General features: G+C 39.1%; 1 protein-coding gene across 3 annotated transcripts in view; it reads right to left on the bottom strand.

The window, feature by feature from the left end:
• The window catches only part of ACSBG1 (acyl-CoA synthetase bubblegum family member 1), a 42,861-nt gene that overhangs the window by 20,677 nt on the left and 2,594 nt on the right, over nucleotides 1-19,590 (bottom strand). For 2 of the 3 annotated variants that reach the window (XM_050978273.1, XM_050978272.1), the window contains exon 3: nucleotides 5,933-6,015. Coding sequence is in view for 1 of the 3 variants with exons in the window: in XM_018923245.3 (XP_018778790.2) it covers nucleotides 5,933-6,015; nucleotides 15,387-15,466 (163 nt within the window). In the remaining 2 variants the exon portion in view is untranslated. Of the gene's footprint in view, nucleotides 1-5,932; nucleotides 6,016-15,386; nucleotides 15,627-19,590 lie in introns of those variants that run through there. The other variant, XM_018923245.3, reaches the window with a different exon arrangement.

Consider the following 19,590-nt stretch of genomic DNA (forward strand, 5'->3'; position numbering starts at 1 on the left):
AGTTTGCAGAGGGATTGTGAGCAGAGGGCTCATTCTTCATAGAAAGTGCCTGGGAAGGAATGCCTGGCTAAATACTAAATGCATCAATTATAAATGTTAGGAGAAGCAAAACAGGTGTTCTGCCTCAGTTGTATCTGAAAGTTAAACTGCAATGTCCAGTCTGGAAATCAACTCAGTACCTCCTGAAACCAAAGTGGAGATAGAATAAAACCCCTCAATATGCACTCTAAGCACTGATACATTATACAATTGTAGCTTTGCAGAGTGCAAGGAAAAAACCCAGCACTCCAGCTCAAAGCACTTGATGCCACTGAAAGTTTTCTGTATGCAAGCAAAGAGTATTTGTTCCTTTCCTCTTTCTTCCTCTGACTTCTGGACCTGCATTATACCTCATACTCAAAATGCTTTTTCATCCACTACTATGTGACCTTGGCTCATGTCCTTCATATGAATTCTGAAGGTCAGAGATGCTGCAAAAAGATTTCTGCTTAAAGAAGGCTATATTGTCAGAAAAAGGACAACAGAAATTTGATTCAGGTAATAGAATCTGGACTGTCACTGTTTGAGGCTCTAGGACATTTTTTCCCTATGTCATTCTTCTCCAAGGCTAAAAAAGTCCATAGTCAGACTTCATTTTCCATGTTTCACTGCCTTCCCTGCTGAAGGAAGAGAAGGCTCAGGGTAGTCTCATTCATTAGTTATAACAGCATCATTGTACTGCAGCCTGTCTTGGGAACTGTTCTAAGAAAAGCTGATCTAAATACCTGGGATTTCAGATGGGCAGTTTTCCCACCAAGATGGGAACTAAAGTGTAAATTTTCAACAAGAAACTTAACAGGAGGAAAAAAGCAGTTAAGAATCCCTGAAAAGACACACTTGCAGTTTTCAATTGATCTTTTACAACAGAATCCTACACTTATGAACCATTTACATGTGAATATTGTGTTATAAAAGTACATTTGTTACTCAAATATTTTATACCAAGTTTGAAATTAAACACAACATATACATTTTGAGTAAAAACCACATTTTGTGTAAAAACTACATTTTGTGGTTTTTAACAGCTAGTTTATTCCTTCCACCATGTAAAATGGTAAGTTCTGACATGGTACAAGCCCAGATATGAAAAATTACTTCCAAAAGACAAACAAATTACAACTTTTTTTCCCCATGTATAATCAGTCTGGCTGAAACTGCTTGGACCTCTGGGATACATGAGGGATCAAGAGAAATCAAAAGAAATACAGTATTCCTACAGCTTAAAGTTAATATCTTTAGTGAAACCTTCTCTCTCTTCACTACCTGACCTGCAAGTATTCTGGTGACTGCCAGAAAGGATTTGAGAATGTAAATTAATTCAGATGTTTATGGAAGAACAGCTCTGAGAGTCATATAAAATGCAAAAGACCCAAGGTCACCTTTCAGACAGATAAACAGGCTGATTGTGGAATGGCCCTGCTGCATGACCTGAGCAACTCCAAGTGACACTCCACAGATATGCCCCGCGAAGCAAGAAGTAAACCAGTAATTTAAGTTCTGCTTGAAAATTAATCAGATTTAACTCACAAAACAGGGTCTTGATTAAATACCAGATGCTGCAAAACATCACTCTGCCCTAATGACGAGAGAAGGAATTCAGCTGTCTGCTGGAGGCATTCCTGTCAGTCATCATCCAAGATTCCACAGCTATGACACCACCACATTCTGCTTCTGTATTTCTGAAAACAGAAATACACCATTCCTCCTCTCACCCACTATTTTTCACTTTTCTTCAAGATGTCTGTGACCCTGAAAGATTAATTTCATTTTAGTAAGAGCTGGAGCTGAATACACACTGTTTAGAGTCTGCAAGCTTGGCATCTGTGTCAAACTTCTCCTTGTGCCAATAAACAGATTAAACAAAGGTGGAGAACTTAGGAAATTCAAGAGAACCTGAAAGTCTCAGCCAGCCTAAACACATAGTGATTCTTCTAATAAAACATATAAACTAGCTCCTGTGGCTTGTCTTGCCACAGCTGGGGGAAGAAAAGGGTTTTCTGCTATATTACCAGTTTTCCACAATAAACAAATAATTTTACCCTAACAGAAAAGACAATAAATAGAGGAAATATTTTTAAATTAGCCAAAGTACACAAAAATATTTAAATTAATGGAAACTTCTACTTTTTCCACTGCAGAAAAAGGGAACAATTATTAATTACAATGAAACATTCTCCTCCTCACATCGGTAAACCCCCACAGTGTGTGGACCAGAGAAATAAGATATCCTCCAAAGAATGCCTCCACGAGCTGACGTGGAGGGAGTGGTGCACCAGGACAAGTACAAAATAAGCTTCATAACAATAGTGACGCTTCTAAAACTGATTATGATGCACCAAAATGAAAGCGTGTGGAGGGTGTAATCAGGAGGAAACATCACTACAGAAACATTGCCCAGGCATGCACAAATGGAAAGTCAAAACTCAGAACTGAAATTGGAGAGTAATGTGAAAAGACACAAGAAGGGCTTTTCCAGGTACAGTGGCAACCAGAGGGAGAACCAGTGATATTGTGGGCAACCACTGACACAAGACATGCAAAGGGCTGATGCTCTCAGTGCCTTCTTCACCTCGGTATTTACTGGCAAGCTTCCATGCCTAGTGGAAGAGGAGATGTATTACCTACAGTAGCAGAACATCAGAGACCACTTACACAAACTGGACACATACAAGAGTTGATGGGACCAGACGAGTTCCTCCAGAGTGGCACTGAGAAACCAGGTCAATGCCATCCCAAGGCTGCTCTCTGACATCTTCGAGAAAGCACAGCAATCTGGTAAGGTCCCCACCACAAGAAAAAAGGTAAATGCCACACCTGTCTTCAGAGAGCAGAAGAAAGAAGATGCAGAAAACTAAGGGCCAATCAGCCTCACCTCAGTCCATGGAAATGCTATAGAACAAACTCTCCTAGAAATCATTTTGAGCTATAAAATGGTGACTGAAACTGGCCAGAATGGCCACCCTTGACTTGGCCCGATAAACATAACCCATCTGCTTTCCAAGATGAGTTGACTAGCTCTGACAGTGAGAGCAGCAGCACATTGTTTACTCTACCTTTAACAAGGTCTTTGACAACTTCTCTATAGTCCAGCATCCTTGGAAGGTTTGAACCTGCTGCAATCGGAAGAATAGGTGGATAAAATATTGACTGGACAAGTAGTCTTTAAGAACAGTGGTCAGCAATTCTAAGACTTCTTAGCAGCCAATTCCAAGTGACATTCTTTAGGGGGGTTACTTGTGAGAATGACACTGTACAATGACAGCACTGTTGTCCTGGACAATAGAATGCACCCTCACCAGCTTCAGTGAGCAAGCCTGAGGAAGTGATAGACAGGACAAGAGGCAGGGAGTCCATCTAGATGGACCTCAGAACACTGGATGAATAGGCTGACACATCCTGAAAGCTTGAAAAGGGTGAAGCCAAGTCTTGCACTCTGGGAAGGACAGCCCCATGGCACAGCATGGGCTGGACACCAGCTGGCTCAGCAGGAAAACCCCTGTGGTTCTGCTGAACAGGTTGGCTGTCAGTCAGTTGTGTGCCCCAATGGAGATGAAGGCTAACTACACCCCTGGCTGCACTGGTAAGATTAAGCCAGCAGATGAAGGAAAGGGATTATTTCCCCCTACTCAGTGTCCCTGAGGCTGCCCCTGAGACAGTGTGCAAAAGAGAGATCCTGACAAGGAAACTGGCATAAGCCCAAAGAAAGGACTCCCAGGCAGTCAGGGGCCTGGAGCACACCACGTACAAGAATCCCTGCAGGAACTGTGTTTCTCCAGTCTGGAGAAGATAAAAAATGAATCTACCTGCAGTCTGTCGAAGACTGAAGGAGGTACTAGGAGGAAAACAGATTCTTCTCAGAGGTACACAGCAGAAGGACAAGAGGCAATTGACATGAGTTGCAGCAAGGAAAATTCTTGCTGGATCAAGAATTTCACAATGTAGGTGACTCAGCCTAAGAAGAGGTACTGAGAACCTGTACGATTTCCCTGGATGTTTTCAAAACTCAGCTGAACAAAGCCACAAGGCTTCCTACGAACAGAAAGATGTCCTAGTTGCCCTCCAGTGCTCTTTTATGACATTAATTATTTTCAATTCCATTGGTATAAAACCAGCATGGATGAGTTCTCTTCTTAAAACCAACTTCACACTGGTTTTAAGTCACTATAATGCATACTGCCAACAGTTAAGGTACTCTAGATTTACATATGCATTAGAAAACCCCAAATCTGGCCCGCGTCCACAGAAATGAGCTTCTATACAACGGCAGAAAGGAATGGGGAAAAATTACTGAACAACCTGTGGTCCTCATTAGATTAATTTACTCCTGACATTGCAGAATGTATCAATTATAAAGTGAGGAAGTCAGTTCTGAACAACTAGAAGATACCAGAATCTCCTCCTTTTCTCTTTACATACAATGTAGACCTCCTGCAACCAGTCACTGAACTTCCTTCTCATGAAAGATCTTTTGGGAGGAGTTTTTGAAACTCAGCCCTCACTTCACCATTCAGCATCTGCATAGCAGTATGATGTTTCCAAGTTAAACACTGCTTCCCATTTGAATAGATAACAAGTAGTGTCATGGATTCCCAAAGCCAAATAGAAGACAAAGTCTAACAAATTGTAAGCTCCTGATTCATCAACTAGAAACATATCTAAACACCAATAAAGGAACTGCTTAATTTAAATGGATAAGGTATGACCTGTGTTTGCAGGAAAATTATGATGGAACAGCTGGAATGGCTTCTATCCTTACCTGTTCACCTCACCTTTGTGGCAGAGGCTGTGGTCAGCCCTGCAGGAGTGACTGAGTGACATGTGCATTCCTGCTGGGGGACTGCTTTACAGCCCAGCTTACTTCTCTAAACTGCAGCAACCTCTGGGAGAGAAGCAGGTAGGGAGCTGAGAGCATTAACCACTGTCCCAGATAAATGCTTAGGAAAATAGGTCAGAGCCTTCACAAGCTCATAAGCACTGTGCAGAATCAGTCTCTGTGACAATCTACATAGAAAATGTGTAGCTCAAACAGTACAATAAGATACCCTGTAAATTTGAAAACAGGAGTTTGTTAATGTCTTTATTCATCCACATTTATTTCCTGCTCATTGAAAGCAGATACCTAGCAGTTCACTTGGAAAGAACCCTACTGTGTATGAAAGACCTGCCTATTGAAAAGTAACTATATATCCATACAGATAAATATTTATACACACTATAAAGTCTGCATGCAAGATTCCTACATAGATCAGATAGCTATGTGCTCACTGCTTCACTTTTCTCTTAGAACAAATATTCTGTTTTAACGAGCACATTTAGATACCAGTAGCAGTCTCTCCAAGGCAACAGGGAACTCTCTGAGGGCTGCAAACCTTCCAAAGAACCTCAGAAAGTTCTGGTAGCAAACCTCCTTTAAGCCACATGGTAGTACGTTCAGGCAAGCCATTCAGCACTGCAGTTGGATTAAATGACACCAGTGTGCACATGCTCTGATGCAACACAGAATTGACCAAAGCATAGATATTCCTTTAAAGCCTCCAGTCATTACACTGCACACCAAATCCTCCCCAGGTGACAGCTGGTGAGTAGCCTGTGATGCCAAAGGTAATACAACAACTTGCAGGATTCTCAATAGGATCAAGCTATTTTTAATTTTTATCTAGTCATCATTTCAAGTACAGACAAACACTGGCAGAAACACATGCAAATTTTCAGGAAACTCCTGAAGAATTTTCAGCTGCCCTGACTCACTTCAGTTTTAATTTTGTATTTCATTAACTGAGCCTTGAGAAATTGTCAGTCAAAACCTGCTAGAAGAGACATAAAAATTACATTTAAAAAACCCCAAAACCTAAGAAGAGCTCAAATTTCCAAGGATCATCTTTTACATGCTTACCTGCTGGCTCTATGCCTTCACCCTGGGTCTCCTCCGAATGAGGCAGCAGATCCCTGCAGACAGTCTCTGCATCTGTAAAGGTTCTAAAAGCAAATAGAACTATTAAGATGTTATCCAGGAGCACTAGCAGGATCTAATACAATCAACATACATATATGCAAAATAGATATCAAAAGGTAAACAAAAAACACGCTTGCAAGCACTTTGAAATGCAAGCATGTGGAATTAGAAAGTTCAGAGCTATCAAATACATTTTCACCCTTGCAAACTCCACAATGACCTGGTGAAATGGAAATGTCTCGCCCTAAGAATGACATTTTTTACATCACACTTTTGCTTAAAACATCATGGAATATACCAGATGAAGACACTAACTTTGAACTGCCACAAAGACACCATGAACCCTATAAGTATGAAGAATGAGTTACCAATCTTAACCCTGATCATACTGACCCTGCTACTACAACAACACCTTGTAGATTGTCACTCTTGATACCTGTTGAAGCTCTGAAGCGAGGACTTTGTTTTTAGGCCAGGAAGAGAAGGCAATTTTCAAAATACTACTACTAATAATAATAATAATAAGTTTCTCAACAATGTCACCAACACAACAAATTATCATTAACATATGAATGAAATTACCTTTTCCTAAAAGTAAACAGACAGAGTTTAAAGTACAAACACAAATTCCAACCCAAAAAGTCTGTAAGGTGACAGACTGCTAAGAATTCGATGTGCAAAATATCTAAACAATAAGCATTTAGAAATTACCAAATATAGCAATGCACTACAGATTATGCAAGAATAGCAGCATAAAGATTTTTTTATTTAGCTAATTTCATTTAATGGAACAAATGGTGGGAATCAGAAGCCTTTAGAGGCAAAGAAGAAGCTACGACTTCATTCTTTCTCCATAAGTACAACAGAAGATGCAACACAAAAGAGTCCTGAGTGAAGCTCAGGAAGTCCTTCCCCTCCACAGTGCAATAAATTAATTCAAAATGTAGAAAAAGAAAGCTGAAACAATACCCTTCACAGCTTTCAAATAAATACAACCTCAAAAGCAGTTTTTACACAGTGGTGACAGGGAGCAACAGCAGGATCAAACACTACATCAGGTACTATTTCCTATTTCATATCAACAACCACACTTGTAAAATATGTGACACACTCATAGAATTTATTATTGTTAGTCACAAAAGCCTTAAGCAAGCTGTATCTCCTTTACAATAATGCAGCAAACCTGTGTTCCAGATTGCAAGGCAAGATGTATTTTATTACCATCTGTATGGCAGTTGTCTTGTGTCAAGTGGGCAATTCCCCTTATAATCACTCCTCCCTGGCAGGAGACACCTGCTGATAACAGGCTATGGAATGTCACTGCATGGCTGATAAGAACTGTAACATCCCATTGTGAAATGCTCCACCCAGAAGAAGGAGCCAAGCATTGCTACCCAGATAGAATCTGGGGATTCTGACACACCAGCATGTCTTCCCACTGGATTCCCCAGAGGAGCAGCAGCTGCTTCTTCTTCCATGGATCTGCAGAGGAAGAAAACCCCCTTTTTCTACAGGACCCCCTGCTCCAATAGAACCACACCTGACACTTCAGGAGGACTGCAGCCACTTTTCCAACTGGACTGCTACCAACACCCTGACCAACAGGGTGTCAGGTTGAGTTCTGACTCTGTCAGGGTTGTTCTAGTGTATTGCATTGTTTAATTTTATCCTTTTATTTTTTTCCTTCCCTATTAAAGAACTGTTATTTCCTGCTCCCATATTTTTTGCCTGAGAGCCCTTTAATTTAAAATTCATAGCAATTCGGAGGGGTGGGGAGGGTTTGCATTCTCCATTTCAGGGGAGGCACCTGTCTTTCCAAACCAAGACACCGTGTAACTCTTCACATCTCAGAAGTGACAACCACAGTTCTTTTCCTGCCTCACTCTTCCCCACAGGTACCCTCAGAGCAGGGCACAGGTCACAAAAGCAGCTGAAGGAAAACAAGGAGTCATCACTAATCTTGCCAGGGAGGATATTTCCTCTCTTGTTAATGGCATGATGGCATGAAACATAAAAGGCTTCTCTGATAAACAAAATGAGGATCTGAAAATAGTCACTGGCTTGGTGAAGGCAGATGCTGATGAGAAACTGAGTAATTTAAATATAGAAGGGGATTATCCCACATTTTGAAAGGTAAGCCTGTGTTTGGTATGTGGAAGAAATGGCGATTTAACTTAAAAATGAAGTGGGATTGCAAAGACAGAATGAAATACCAGGAAGATCTATACAGGAATAAAACCAAAAATCCCCATCTGAAATAAAAACATATGGTTGTCTGCCATCTCAAAACACTTGATATAATTCTTGATTCTTTTCCTATTTTAAAGAAAAACTATATTTGATGTTTAACAATCCAGTGGAACCTTTTCCTTTAAAGATCTTGTGAATAATAAAGTTGTTTATTCTTTTATAAAACAAATAAGCTGAAGTCTTGGTCCAAAGATAACTGAAACTTTTTTGATGAAAACAAAGAGCAGAAAAGCCTTCTGAATAAAACAACTCTGATTAGTAATGTATCAGAAGAGCATCATTTGATGATACTCAAAACATAATAAACATTATTAATGACTTTTCCCAGATTAATATCTCTTTAGCTTGCTTTATTCTTATCTATTATAGGACACTAGTTCAGTTTATATTATATTCTCTTTATAGAGAAACAGCCAACCAACATCTGAACTTCTGGACTTCCTCTGGTAATGCTTCAATGTGCAAAACTTCCATGAGGATCCCTACACATTAAGTATCTTTGTGAGTGTTGAAGTTGGTAACACTCCAGGCTACATAGTTCTTACCTGTCCCCATGAATCAGGCAGCTCATTTGAGAGTGAGGTTTTTTGCCCTGAAAGTACAGTTAAGAAATTTTCTCTTCCAATAACAATTTCTGTGTATATACAGAACCATTGCTTCTGAGTGAAAGAATGCAGCTTTGATGACTCTACTTTAGCCTTTTATTATGAGTTACTCCTTTAAAAATTAAGTAAATATCCAAGAGTGGTTATGGTATCTGGAATTGTTCAAGACTGAACTGAGAAGAATTTGGTGGGGCTGCCTGATCAAGAGCTTACCAAGCATAAATGGCAGCAAGGAGAAAAAGCACTGCAGAACCATGGCACGGTGCCATAGGCCCCAGCAAAACCAAAATGCTTCAAAGATCTGGACTTTGGCTCTTAAATTTTTTATTAAGACTGAGGTTCTGCATAAATCATTCAGTGTTATTAGTGCAGCATCCTCCAAAATTCAACTACCACTTTAAAGGTGGACTTTCTGCATCTGATTTCTGAGAGTTTACAATTCCAAAGACAATAAGCAAAAATCTCTACAAATCACACAGAGCAAGAATTTAACAAGAGAGGTCACTTGAACAAGGACAAACTGAGATACAGTTCTAAAACACTGACCAGCTAGAATTAACCAAAGCATATTTCTGTATAACTCCATTAGCATGGGTGATTTTCGAACGACAGTATTTCCTGATGTAATTTGGGCTTTAATTTCCAGGTACCACTCTGGCAAACATGACCTCACCTGCTGTCTGAATTCAACATGCTGCTCTCACCTGAGACAAAAGCACAGCTCAGGCTGGCTGGCTTATCCGGAGCTCTGGGGCAAAGCCCAACACTGCCCACCCCACCCAGAGCTCCCACCACTCCCCTGTGCTCCCTGGATGCTATTCCACACTGATGCTGTTCTCACACACCAGGCCAACCTGAGAAGCAAGAATCCGAACATCCTCTATTAACAAAGGGAGAGCTTCCTTTCCCTCTGTGTTTCCATGACTGTAACAACTCTCGTGAGATTTATCTTTGTAAACCAGGAAGCAATGTGTGTGTGAGGTAAAATAATGACTGATGTAATTGACAGCCCTTCCTGCTGGGTGTGAGTCACCAGAGGAGAAGCATCCAATCTGGATTTGCTGTCATAGCAATTACTGGTTTTATCTGAGTGTATTTGATATCAACCACTGAATACAGTATCACTTCTTATTGTAACAACAGAAACTAAATGCCACAGCTAAATCTCTCTGCTTCTATCATTACAAAATGAGTGCTCTTTTGCTAATTGCACACTAGAAAAACTTTGTTCTGTTACCATAATGATGCTCAGTGATTAATGGCACTACTTACTGTGATACTAATTTCCATATTTTTTTAATTGTTGTTTTAAGGGACTTTGGAATTAGCCTTTCCCTTCCACACTCTCTGTTTCCTGTTCTGGCAATTAGAATTTCTGCTTACACCTCACGCTCTAGGCCAGATACAGTCAGATATTTGCTGTCATCTAAATTGTTTCCTCATAGTAAAATCTGGTGAAAATACAAACCATAAAACTGAAGAGAATCTACTAAGTCACTCTTTAATATGATAATAAACCATTTTCCTCTTTGGAAAAAACACTTTATAGAAATTCACACTTGAATAAGCCTTACAGAATACACTGAGTGTATAATTAGGTTGTAGCTTTTCTCTCAAATTTAAAAATGATGAAATTTAAGTCCTAGGATACATTTTGGCCTTGTTTCTGCAGACTGATTTCTACTATCACAAATTGCACCAAGAGAATATGAACACTGTCATGCAGCCATCATGTTATGAAATTTAAGGGGAATCTATTCATTAAATAGATTACGTATGGAAGCAAATAAAAAGATATCTCATTCTTTTGGTATTCCCATTCTTTATCCTATTCCTGTTGCTCAACTCCTGTAATCTTGTCAATGCTAAGTTTTTACCAGTCAGCTCTCTATAGGAACTATCAAAAATTTAAAAGATCAACCTTTCTAGAGAGAGAGAGAGGCTTTCTATAAAGTTGCAAAAATAAGCCATTTAATGAATAATTACGTACATAAATTGTTAATACATTACTTTATACTTTTACATTTGGAAATCACATTGACAACTGCTCACAAAGAAGACTCAAACATTTTTTCGACATGAAAACAGAGGGTAGTTCAGACCACACATTCACTCAGAGCCATATTCTGAGCTTCCAGACCTGTGCTGTCAGATTCACAAGGAAGATACCATCTCCTCCTCCCTTTCTTGGTATTCCTGTTGCAGAGGCTCCTTCATTACACAGCTTCTCCATTCCCACCCTGCTCCTGGGTACTGTTGTACCACATGTGAGATCACCATGCTGCAAAATATTTTTATTAATTAATTATTCTTATCCTGGTTTAATGGATGACACATAGTCACTGTTGAAGATGCTGCATTCATTATCGGATAAACTGAGGTTGTGATGTGATGCCTATGTTTAGAAGAACAGTATGTTCAAGGTGCCAAAGCTCTGGCTGTGGTCAACCATGTTACTGCAGTTCAGGTCTATTTAACTTCCAAAACTTTTATAATAAAGCTTGCATGATTTTTCTGCTTTTGTCCTCTCAAAATAAATTATCCTGCAGAAGTGTCTGCAACAGAGAACACAGCCAGTACGGAGGGAGTGCTCAGTCACAGTGTCTGCGGAATGCATACAATTTCTCTGTCTCTTACATGATTTTTTTCCAAAAAGCAATCCCGTTCAGCTTCCCCTGGGGATGCTCTGACAGCACTGCTTCCAGACTCAGTGGCTCTCAGGAAGGCTCAGTGCTGCTCTCTCTCACTGTGATGATCCAAAGCAGGGCAGCCCCTTCCTCTGCCTTGCTGCTCCTCCAGGCCTATCACCTACAAGCTCACCAGAGACTGCATTCGCATGGCAGTGGGCATGTTACTTCATACTTCTTACAACAAAGTCCACACCTTTTAATTAAACTCCTTTCTCTGCTTGCCTTGCCCAAAGAAATATTTTGTAAGACACAGGTGTTTATCTTATGGAGCAATGTGTGCAGATCCCCATTTTCACAAGCATTTTTTTCTCAAACTTTGAGAAAAAACTTTCTCTTTCAACTTCTTTGTTGAACTGGCTTTCCTAACTATTAAATATTAGTCCTATTTAATAAACACACACACAAAAAAAAATAGGCTGAAGTGGAAAATATGCCTTATTTCAAGACAGAACTTCTTCATAAGTTTTGATTTTTCTTTTACTGCTTCCTTCTCTTGAAGACAACTTAGTGAATTCCCTCTCTAACTGCAGCTTGGTGGCTTGATTATCTGAGGAATCCAGTATAAAGTGGATGATAAAACACCCTTCTTCTAATCAAGTGTCCATCTTGTGCTGTTTCGGTGTGGTGACAAGTGTCCTAAATATTGATCTCTGTTTCAACACTGATGAATTCCCCCCTCCAAGCTTTTGCTGCATGTTCTCCAGGCCAACCCAGCTGTATACATTCCACAAGCCTTACTCTGCATTAGAGTTGCCTTGGGGAGTGTTTTGGGTCTACATCTGCACATTCTTAAAAATTTTTCATTGGGTGTTAGACATTTTCAACAGCTCATTGGGGCATTTGATTCAAGAGGGAATCATTAAGTATTCACCTGCCAGCTCTTCTGGCAGCAAAAAGCAATGGCTTAAATCACCTATGGGTAACCTCTGAAAACTAACGATTCTGGTATTTTGCCTAGAGACTTCAGAAACTAAATATCTTCATCTGCATCCCATTCATGAGAAATCCTTTCCCAAATCCCCGTGTATCCTATAAGAGATCAAAATATCAAATCCAGTATTTTAAAACAGAACTCAAGGGACAGATTGTAGAAATGAGCATGAGACAGTAAATTCAGAATCACAGATCTGACCCAGAGTTCTAGACAAAGACAATAAAGTCACTCTGACTTAAATCAACATAGCACCACAGCTTTGACAGATCAGCAGCTAAAGAGACTGGCACAGAAACAGCCAAGAAAATACTCTGTCTCCAGACTCTGAGGTGCTGCCAACTGTTACCCAGGATGTTTTGAAGAAGTTTTCTCATTTTTTATGACATAAGGGAAAAAAAACCCACAGTAATGCCCCACCACATTAGTTCTTTAAACCCTCATTTTCTGTAATGCAACATTTTTCCTATAATGAGTAGAGAGTCACAGGAAGTCCCCATGGCCCTTTACAGGCCACTGCTGTCTATTATGACTGGTCATCTTATTTACTAAATACTCCTCTATTCAAATGAGGGCAATATTATAATACATTCCTTATTAATTCTATTTAAAAGTTCCCCTTTGCCCTTGAAGAACAGGTTAGATTTAGCTGTTAATTGGTTTCCATGCCTCATGAGACTTAAAAACAGGGCCACAGATCAGCCCAGATACGTTCCTATTCTTGCAAAAAGGCTCAGCTGATTCAACAATTGCTTTGATTTCACAGTGCACAAGAAACCAGTCTTTATCAAATTACTCACACAACCTCTTCTCTCACAGATATATTTTAAAGCTAAACAAACGCTGAATAAAGAACAAAATAGGAGTGATAAAGTTAACAGCTGAGATCTACACAGATGGCACACACCTTCTAGTAAAACATATTTCTTTACTTGCAAAAAACAGAACTGAACCATTTTATTCTTGTTAAGAATAAATATCCTCAAAAATCAGGTCACTTATTTTGGTGAGCAGAGCAGTTTTAGGAATCGCTGAGAACTTCATGGCTGAACGGGAAGAAATAAACAATGTAACGAGGCTTTTTTATTCTCCCCCAAAAAAGGCTCTATTCAGCAGTTGGGAGCACACGACAACCCTGCCCTGACCTTGGTACAGATTTTCTGGCTCTGTCCTCCCCTGCACAGCAAAACCCCAGACTTGAAGCAGAAATCTCCCAGTATCTGTATGGCTATTTGCAGGGAATGCAGCAAAGTTAGGTCATACAGAACTCATTATTTCATCTCTGCCTCATTTTTTAGGTCATACTGATTCAATTTCAGCCTTATAAAAGATCTTCCTTTCCTATTTCCATTTGATACAATTTTATTTTCTTTGTCTAGTCCTTTCTACTTGGAATCCTACTTCCAGCACACTAGGAAAGGGACAGAAGTTTGCTACCTAACATCAAACCACACCAGGTACACAACAGCATTTAACATGTCAACACGCACTGGCATCTTCAAAAACAAACAAACACAGATGTTTAATGCCAAAGACTTTGAATGCATCAAAAGTTTTTTGATATTCTTTCATCAGAAATTCAGTAAAAACCCAAATGCTAAACATATTTCTAATACAGGAAGCTTAAACTTCCTGTTTGCTGTGGATGCAAACCACTGTACTTTTAAATTCTCCTTTAACTTTTTTAACACAGAAAACTCAGATTTTTTTTTTATTATTATTAAGTATGTCACAAATAGAAGCATGCATGGACTAAAATAGAGGCATTATTACTAACTTAGCAAAATCCTAACTTTCATGAGTTGGAGTGTACATATACCTATACGGATCACAAGTCAAATAGTGGTTTATGATCTCTGGACAGGTTAAACCAAAAAATGACAATTTTACTACTAACTACATGGGGATTCCAGAAGCAACAACAATATATTCAAAAGTTTTCAAAGATTTCTTAGACTTCTTCCTGTTCTGAAAGCCTTAAGTCTTTGGATTGCTCCTCATGATTCTTAGCCAGGAAGAATAATTACAAAGCCCAGAACAGAAGAAACCATTATGGCAGCAATTATCCCAACCAATCCTTTACCTGAAAGGATCAAACAAATCTTTCAAGAGACATAACATGCAAGTTATTCCCTAAATAAATGGGAAGTTAGATTTAACTTAACAGAAGACTAAATTCAGTCTCTGGAAATGGACATTAGTCCTTAGCAATACTGACAAACTTCTAACAATCAGAAGCTAAAATATTTCCCATGAGATGTCTTGTTCTAATCTTAAGTACTTCCAAAAACTCTAGAGATGGGGAGATTTCTCTCTTAGAAGATACCATTCCGGTGATAGACCAACAGGTAGAAGAAACAATGTGTTCTGTTTGTGCTGCCTAGGACAGAAAGGAGACAGCACCCAGCAGGATTATTTTTGTAAAAGGTAACATAAACATCAAAATACACACTTCTAAAACTCACTTCCCCACTCCCACCTCTAAGAGATGGGTTACCTGGTTAAGTTCTGTTGCCTTTGACAGGAAGAATATGGTCTGTCACAAAGATCAATTATTACCTGAGGATTACTCCCCCAAACCCAGAAGAGAAGCCGCTAAATAGCCTCCGTGCTATAAAATAAACATTATACAGGTGTATCCTATATGCCAATAAGATACAAGCAACATATTAGCTACTCAATGATGCTATTAGGTTTTAAGTCAAAGTAGGATTTAGCATAGGAGAATAAACTTATTTATAATCTTCATTATTCATAATCTTCTCTTATTCTAGCTTCAAAAAACACACCTTATTCTTCATTAGATAGTAGAGATACCAGGAAAAATTCTTGTGAATCTGCACAGTAGTACAAGAGAACCTTAAGCTGGGAAAAATTGGTATATGAGTTTGTTAAAATAAATGCTCAAGCTACTTTACCCATTTTCACAGCTTCCTGAAACATTCCTCGCATTTCCAGTCTGCAGTTGTTTCGTGAGAGTCTCTCCACTGTTAGGCATGCTAACAAACCTGGTCACAAATATGCTGAAGGACTGTGCAGATCAGGCATAAATGAACTACTTGGAGAACCAAAGAAACCAATAGTAACTGGTTATTTGTTAGAAAAAACAACACGTAATACAAGAGGAGGAGACTACTGCTACAAAAGCTATTTCTTTCTGATTTTAACATGCTTGAAATGTCGCAGTGCCTGTGAGCTGCTTACTGTTAAACTTTCTTTTTAATTCACTTTTCTTTAATTATCCATGAGAAGAATTTTAATGAGTTCACAATGCTTTAAGATGCAAATCTTTTCTTCTGCCAAGATTCCCACAAATTCATTCACACGAGCTGAAGCACTTCTAATTTTACTAAGTCTAGTTTCGAAAAAGAACATTCAATGAAGCTATTTTCTTAAAGAAAACACAGACTAATTACCTTAGGAAATGCCTTAAAGTCAACTCTACCTATGAAACCCAGCACTGCAACAGCTAAGCACCTCCTCCAGCACCACAACTACAGCAGCACTTCCTGCACCTCACCCGAGCAGGCCTATGGTGTAATATGGAAGTTTCTACACATGACTGAACAAATTACTTCCCAGGATGTAAGAGAGACCAGTTCAGCTATTTAGGCTACTTCTATCCTGGTAAACTAAACAAAATCCAAAGAATTTTGGCTCAAGCCACCCACTGTGAGCACCTTCCCTGGCATGGTTCTGTATGAACTGGCACCTGCCTGGGACAATGCAGGGCAGAGGCTGCCACTGGAGACGATATTAATAACTACCCTGTCTGGAGGAGGAAGAGAGATGCAAGCCATGCTGTGCCATGGCCTTCAGAGCCAAAGAACATAACCTAAAATGTTTTAATTAATGGTACAAAGAGAGCCATAGTGACTAGGAGTATCTAAGATAGCAAATATTAACTTTGTAGAAAGTGGGGATTTTATTCCAGAGTGCCTTGCACCACATCCAAACATATAATTGTAGACAATGCAACTTGAAATAAAACAAAACTTTAAAGTGAGATTCTAAGGGATCTGTTCTCAACACCAGAAACTAGATTTGAAAATATCTGAACACAAAGTGGGGGTATTTCAATGGTAAAAATTTGTCATCATATGCAGCAAAACTCTATTTGTCAGGATTGATTTAGCTCTTTCATTTTGGGATAATTCTCTAAACGCTTTGTTCCAACAATTCTCTGCAGAACGCCACAAGGTCTCTTCCTTGCAACCAACTTTCCAGTAACATAATAAAGACAACTCAGCTGCAAGAAAACTCTTCTTTTCCTTCTTCAGGTAATTTAAAGTGTTTTAGATGCTATATGAAGGAAACCAATTAGAGAACTGGTAGTTACCTTGACTGAGTTGATCTTGGGTGTTTAGTGGCTGGGTAACAGGCTGGTCTCCTGGCAGGACATAGCTGCTCATTCTATAAGTCTTGTACTTTCAGTGAATAAACAGAAAACCTCAAATTTATGTGTCATCTGTATACACTGTGTTTATGAAGGATTTTTTTGTTTTTCCTATGATTTTCCTTAAACTTGCTGATGGTTAGCAAATTATTTTGACACAATTAAGCATTCTCCAGTGACAGATCACTCCTGCAGTAACAAGGGCAGCTTGTTACTGCCAGAAGGACTTGTTACTGCCAGAAGGGAAGCCAGGCTGTGAAGCAAGGGGAATTTATCCGTGGGAATTGGTGGAGAAGAGTTGCTTTGGACTCTCTATTGTGTGACTGTAACAGAAAACTCACATCACTGGGATAAACTGTGTTTCCTGCAACTGTCAGCTACGGTCTTGTCACTTGAACAATAGGCTCATGAATGTCAAGCTGTAATAGTTTGACACAGAACCTGCCTTTGCAAGTCTGATACATTTCTAGGTTGATTTCAAGTTTCAAGAAATAAATCCTAACAAATGAGGTCAGCAACTTACATGGAGTTCAGCAGAAAAAACCTTCATCTTGAAATGGTTTTTACATGTTCCACCTAACAAGATGCTACAATCCTTTTCTTTTATGCCTAAATCTACCTGCATGCAAGTTGCACAAGCCTGCACTAGACCCAAACAGAATATTTGTGCTGGGATGGGCTGCTTTTTGCAGCTACAGGATAAGATTTCTGGGCGTTGACAGGCTCTCTAAGCAATAAAGGAATATAAAAGCCAAATAAAGCTCATATACTGTTCACATCCTTTGCTCTGCAATTAGGACTGGTATCTTTCAGAAATTTGCAACCTCAGAGTTGAAGACACTGTCACTACAATTTGCACAGTCACAAGATCCCAAACAGAAATATCAGAAAGACCAAACCAAAGCCATGTTGTTACTAAGGTCCAACAGTGACCAACAGCACTGCAAGTCAGACCAGCCTTGGTGTGGGTGGAGCATGCTTGGGACAGGATGTTTCAGGTTTAATTCACAGTAAGACTATGGAAACATGTACTCTCCCATCTTTTTACTTGTAAGGGAAGAAAGTGAATGTTTCACCATAAAACCTGTATTTACTTAAAATGAACAGAGGGGTGGAATAATTCTGCATGCTCCTTGCTAGTCATCCCAGTTAGTTTAAGAAAATGTATGACAGGGCCCCTTTTTTTAGTCATATAACTAGTAACAAATAGTGTCAAACAATACTTTTTGGTGCAAACATTAAACTGGTAGTCCTATTGTTCCTCCCATCTTCCAGCACTGAATCCAAATCAAATCAAAAAAAGCCTTACCTCACAACCACTGCCAGCAGAACATCTCATAACCTTTATTCAAAGCCTGTTTCAAAGGCTTTGTTACATTTCTTTACATAAATTGCACGACTTCTAATATTTTTTATTATTTCATATCAGTTTGCTTAGAGCCTATCAGCTGTTCAACTTGCTACTCAGTGCAGCTATGTTCTGTTAACTACATTTATTGTGATTATCTCCAGCTCTCTCTTTTTCCTACTTTCTCATAAAATTAAAAATTTCATTCAATGTCTAAAACATTTTAGCTAAAGTAAAAAAACCCAAAAAACAAAAAAACTCCATAGATCTACTAAATTTGAGTAGCTTTCAGGGTTTATGCAAAATTCTAAATCCAAACACGTCTTCAAATATTACGGTGCCAAAGCCTCCATTAAATCTTACTACACAAGTGAGTCTCACCACACACCTTAAGGATCAACCAATTTATGCTACCTTGGGCCAAGGAGATGATGCTGAGGGCAGATTCCAGAATGAAAAGCTTCAGGCAAGCAACAGCTTTTTAAACTCACATATGCTTTTTATAATAATTCATTTCTAATGTAGGAATTCAGATTAGACAAACCTGTGACTGCTAGTTAGTCACTACACACTACCCTAAAATAGCTCAAAACAAATGCCATCACTTACATTTTTCCTGGAGACACAGATCTTTTACTTTTCATCTATAGCAAAAAGATTTTTCTAACAGTTTGTTTCTGTAGAAAGAATCCTTCTCGTATCATAATTATGGGCCCAGGGCCATTAAAGCTTCATTAAATGAAACTGTCACACTTTATTGTTTAACATACATTTCTAATAAGACTAAAAATCACAGCTTAATATTATTTAAAGTATATTTCCCTAAGAAGTTTGTAGAAATTGTGCTAACTTTTGAGATCTGGATGCTTGAAAGAATCCAGCTCAGCACAAAGGAAAGTCGGCTGTGATTCTAATTTCACTTATAGAGGAAATACTGAAGCTCTTTTAAGCAGATTTAGTGTGACTGAAAAGAGACACAATTCCTCAGATTACTTTTTTTTCCCCCTGGTGTTTGTAATAAAAGGTTTTTTTGATACTCTACAAAAATGAGGGGTGCTGCAAGAAGCTGCAGCTGCAGTTCAGCAGATTGTTCTCTTACCTGTGTCTCCAGGATCCTGCTTTCAACAAGAACGAGAAATAGCAATGCAGCCAGACAAAAAAATGCAAACAAGCAGATTCAAGCAGTGGTTTGTACAATGGGATTCAAAGATAAGTGCATAATTCTTGTAGGATATAAAGATGCTGCATGGTCCCAAGGTCAGGGGGGAAGCCGTTTTAACTCCTGTGTTTGTGCTAACCTGTTTCAGAACCAGAGTCCTCTGATGGCTAAATAAAACAAGCTCCAGATCTAATCATTCCCCATTCCCAGTCCATTCCT

This window comes from Serinus canaria, chromosome 10 (genome assembly GCF_022539315.1).
Source record: "Serinus canaria isolate serCan28SL12 chromosome 10, serCan2020, whole genome shotgun sequence".
Taxonomy (NCBI): Eukaryota; Metazoa; Chordata; class Aves; order Passeriformes; family Fringillidae; genus Serinus; species Serinus canaria.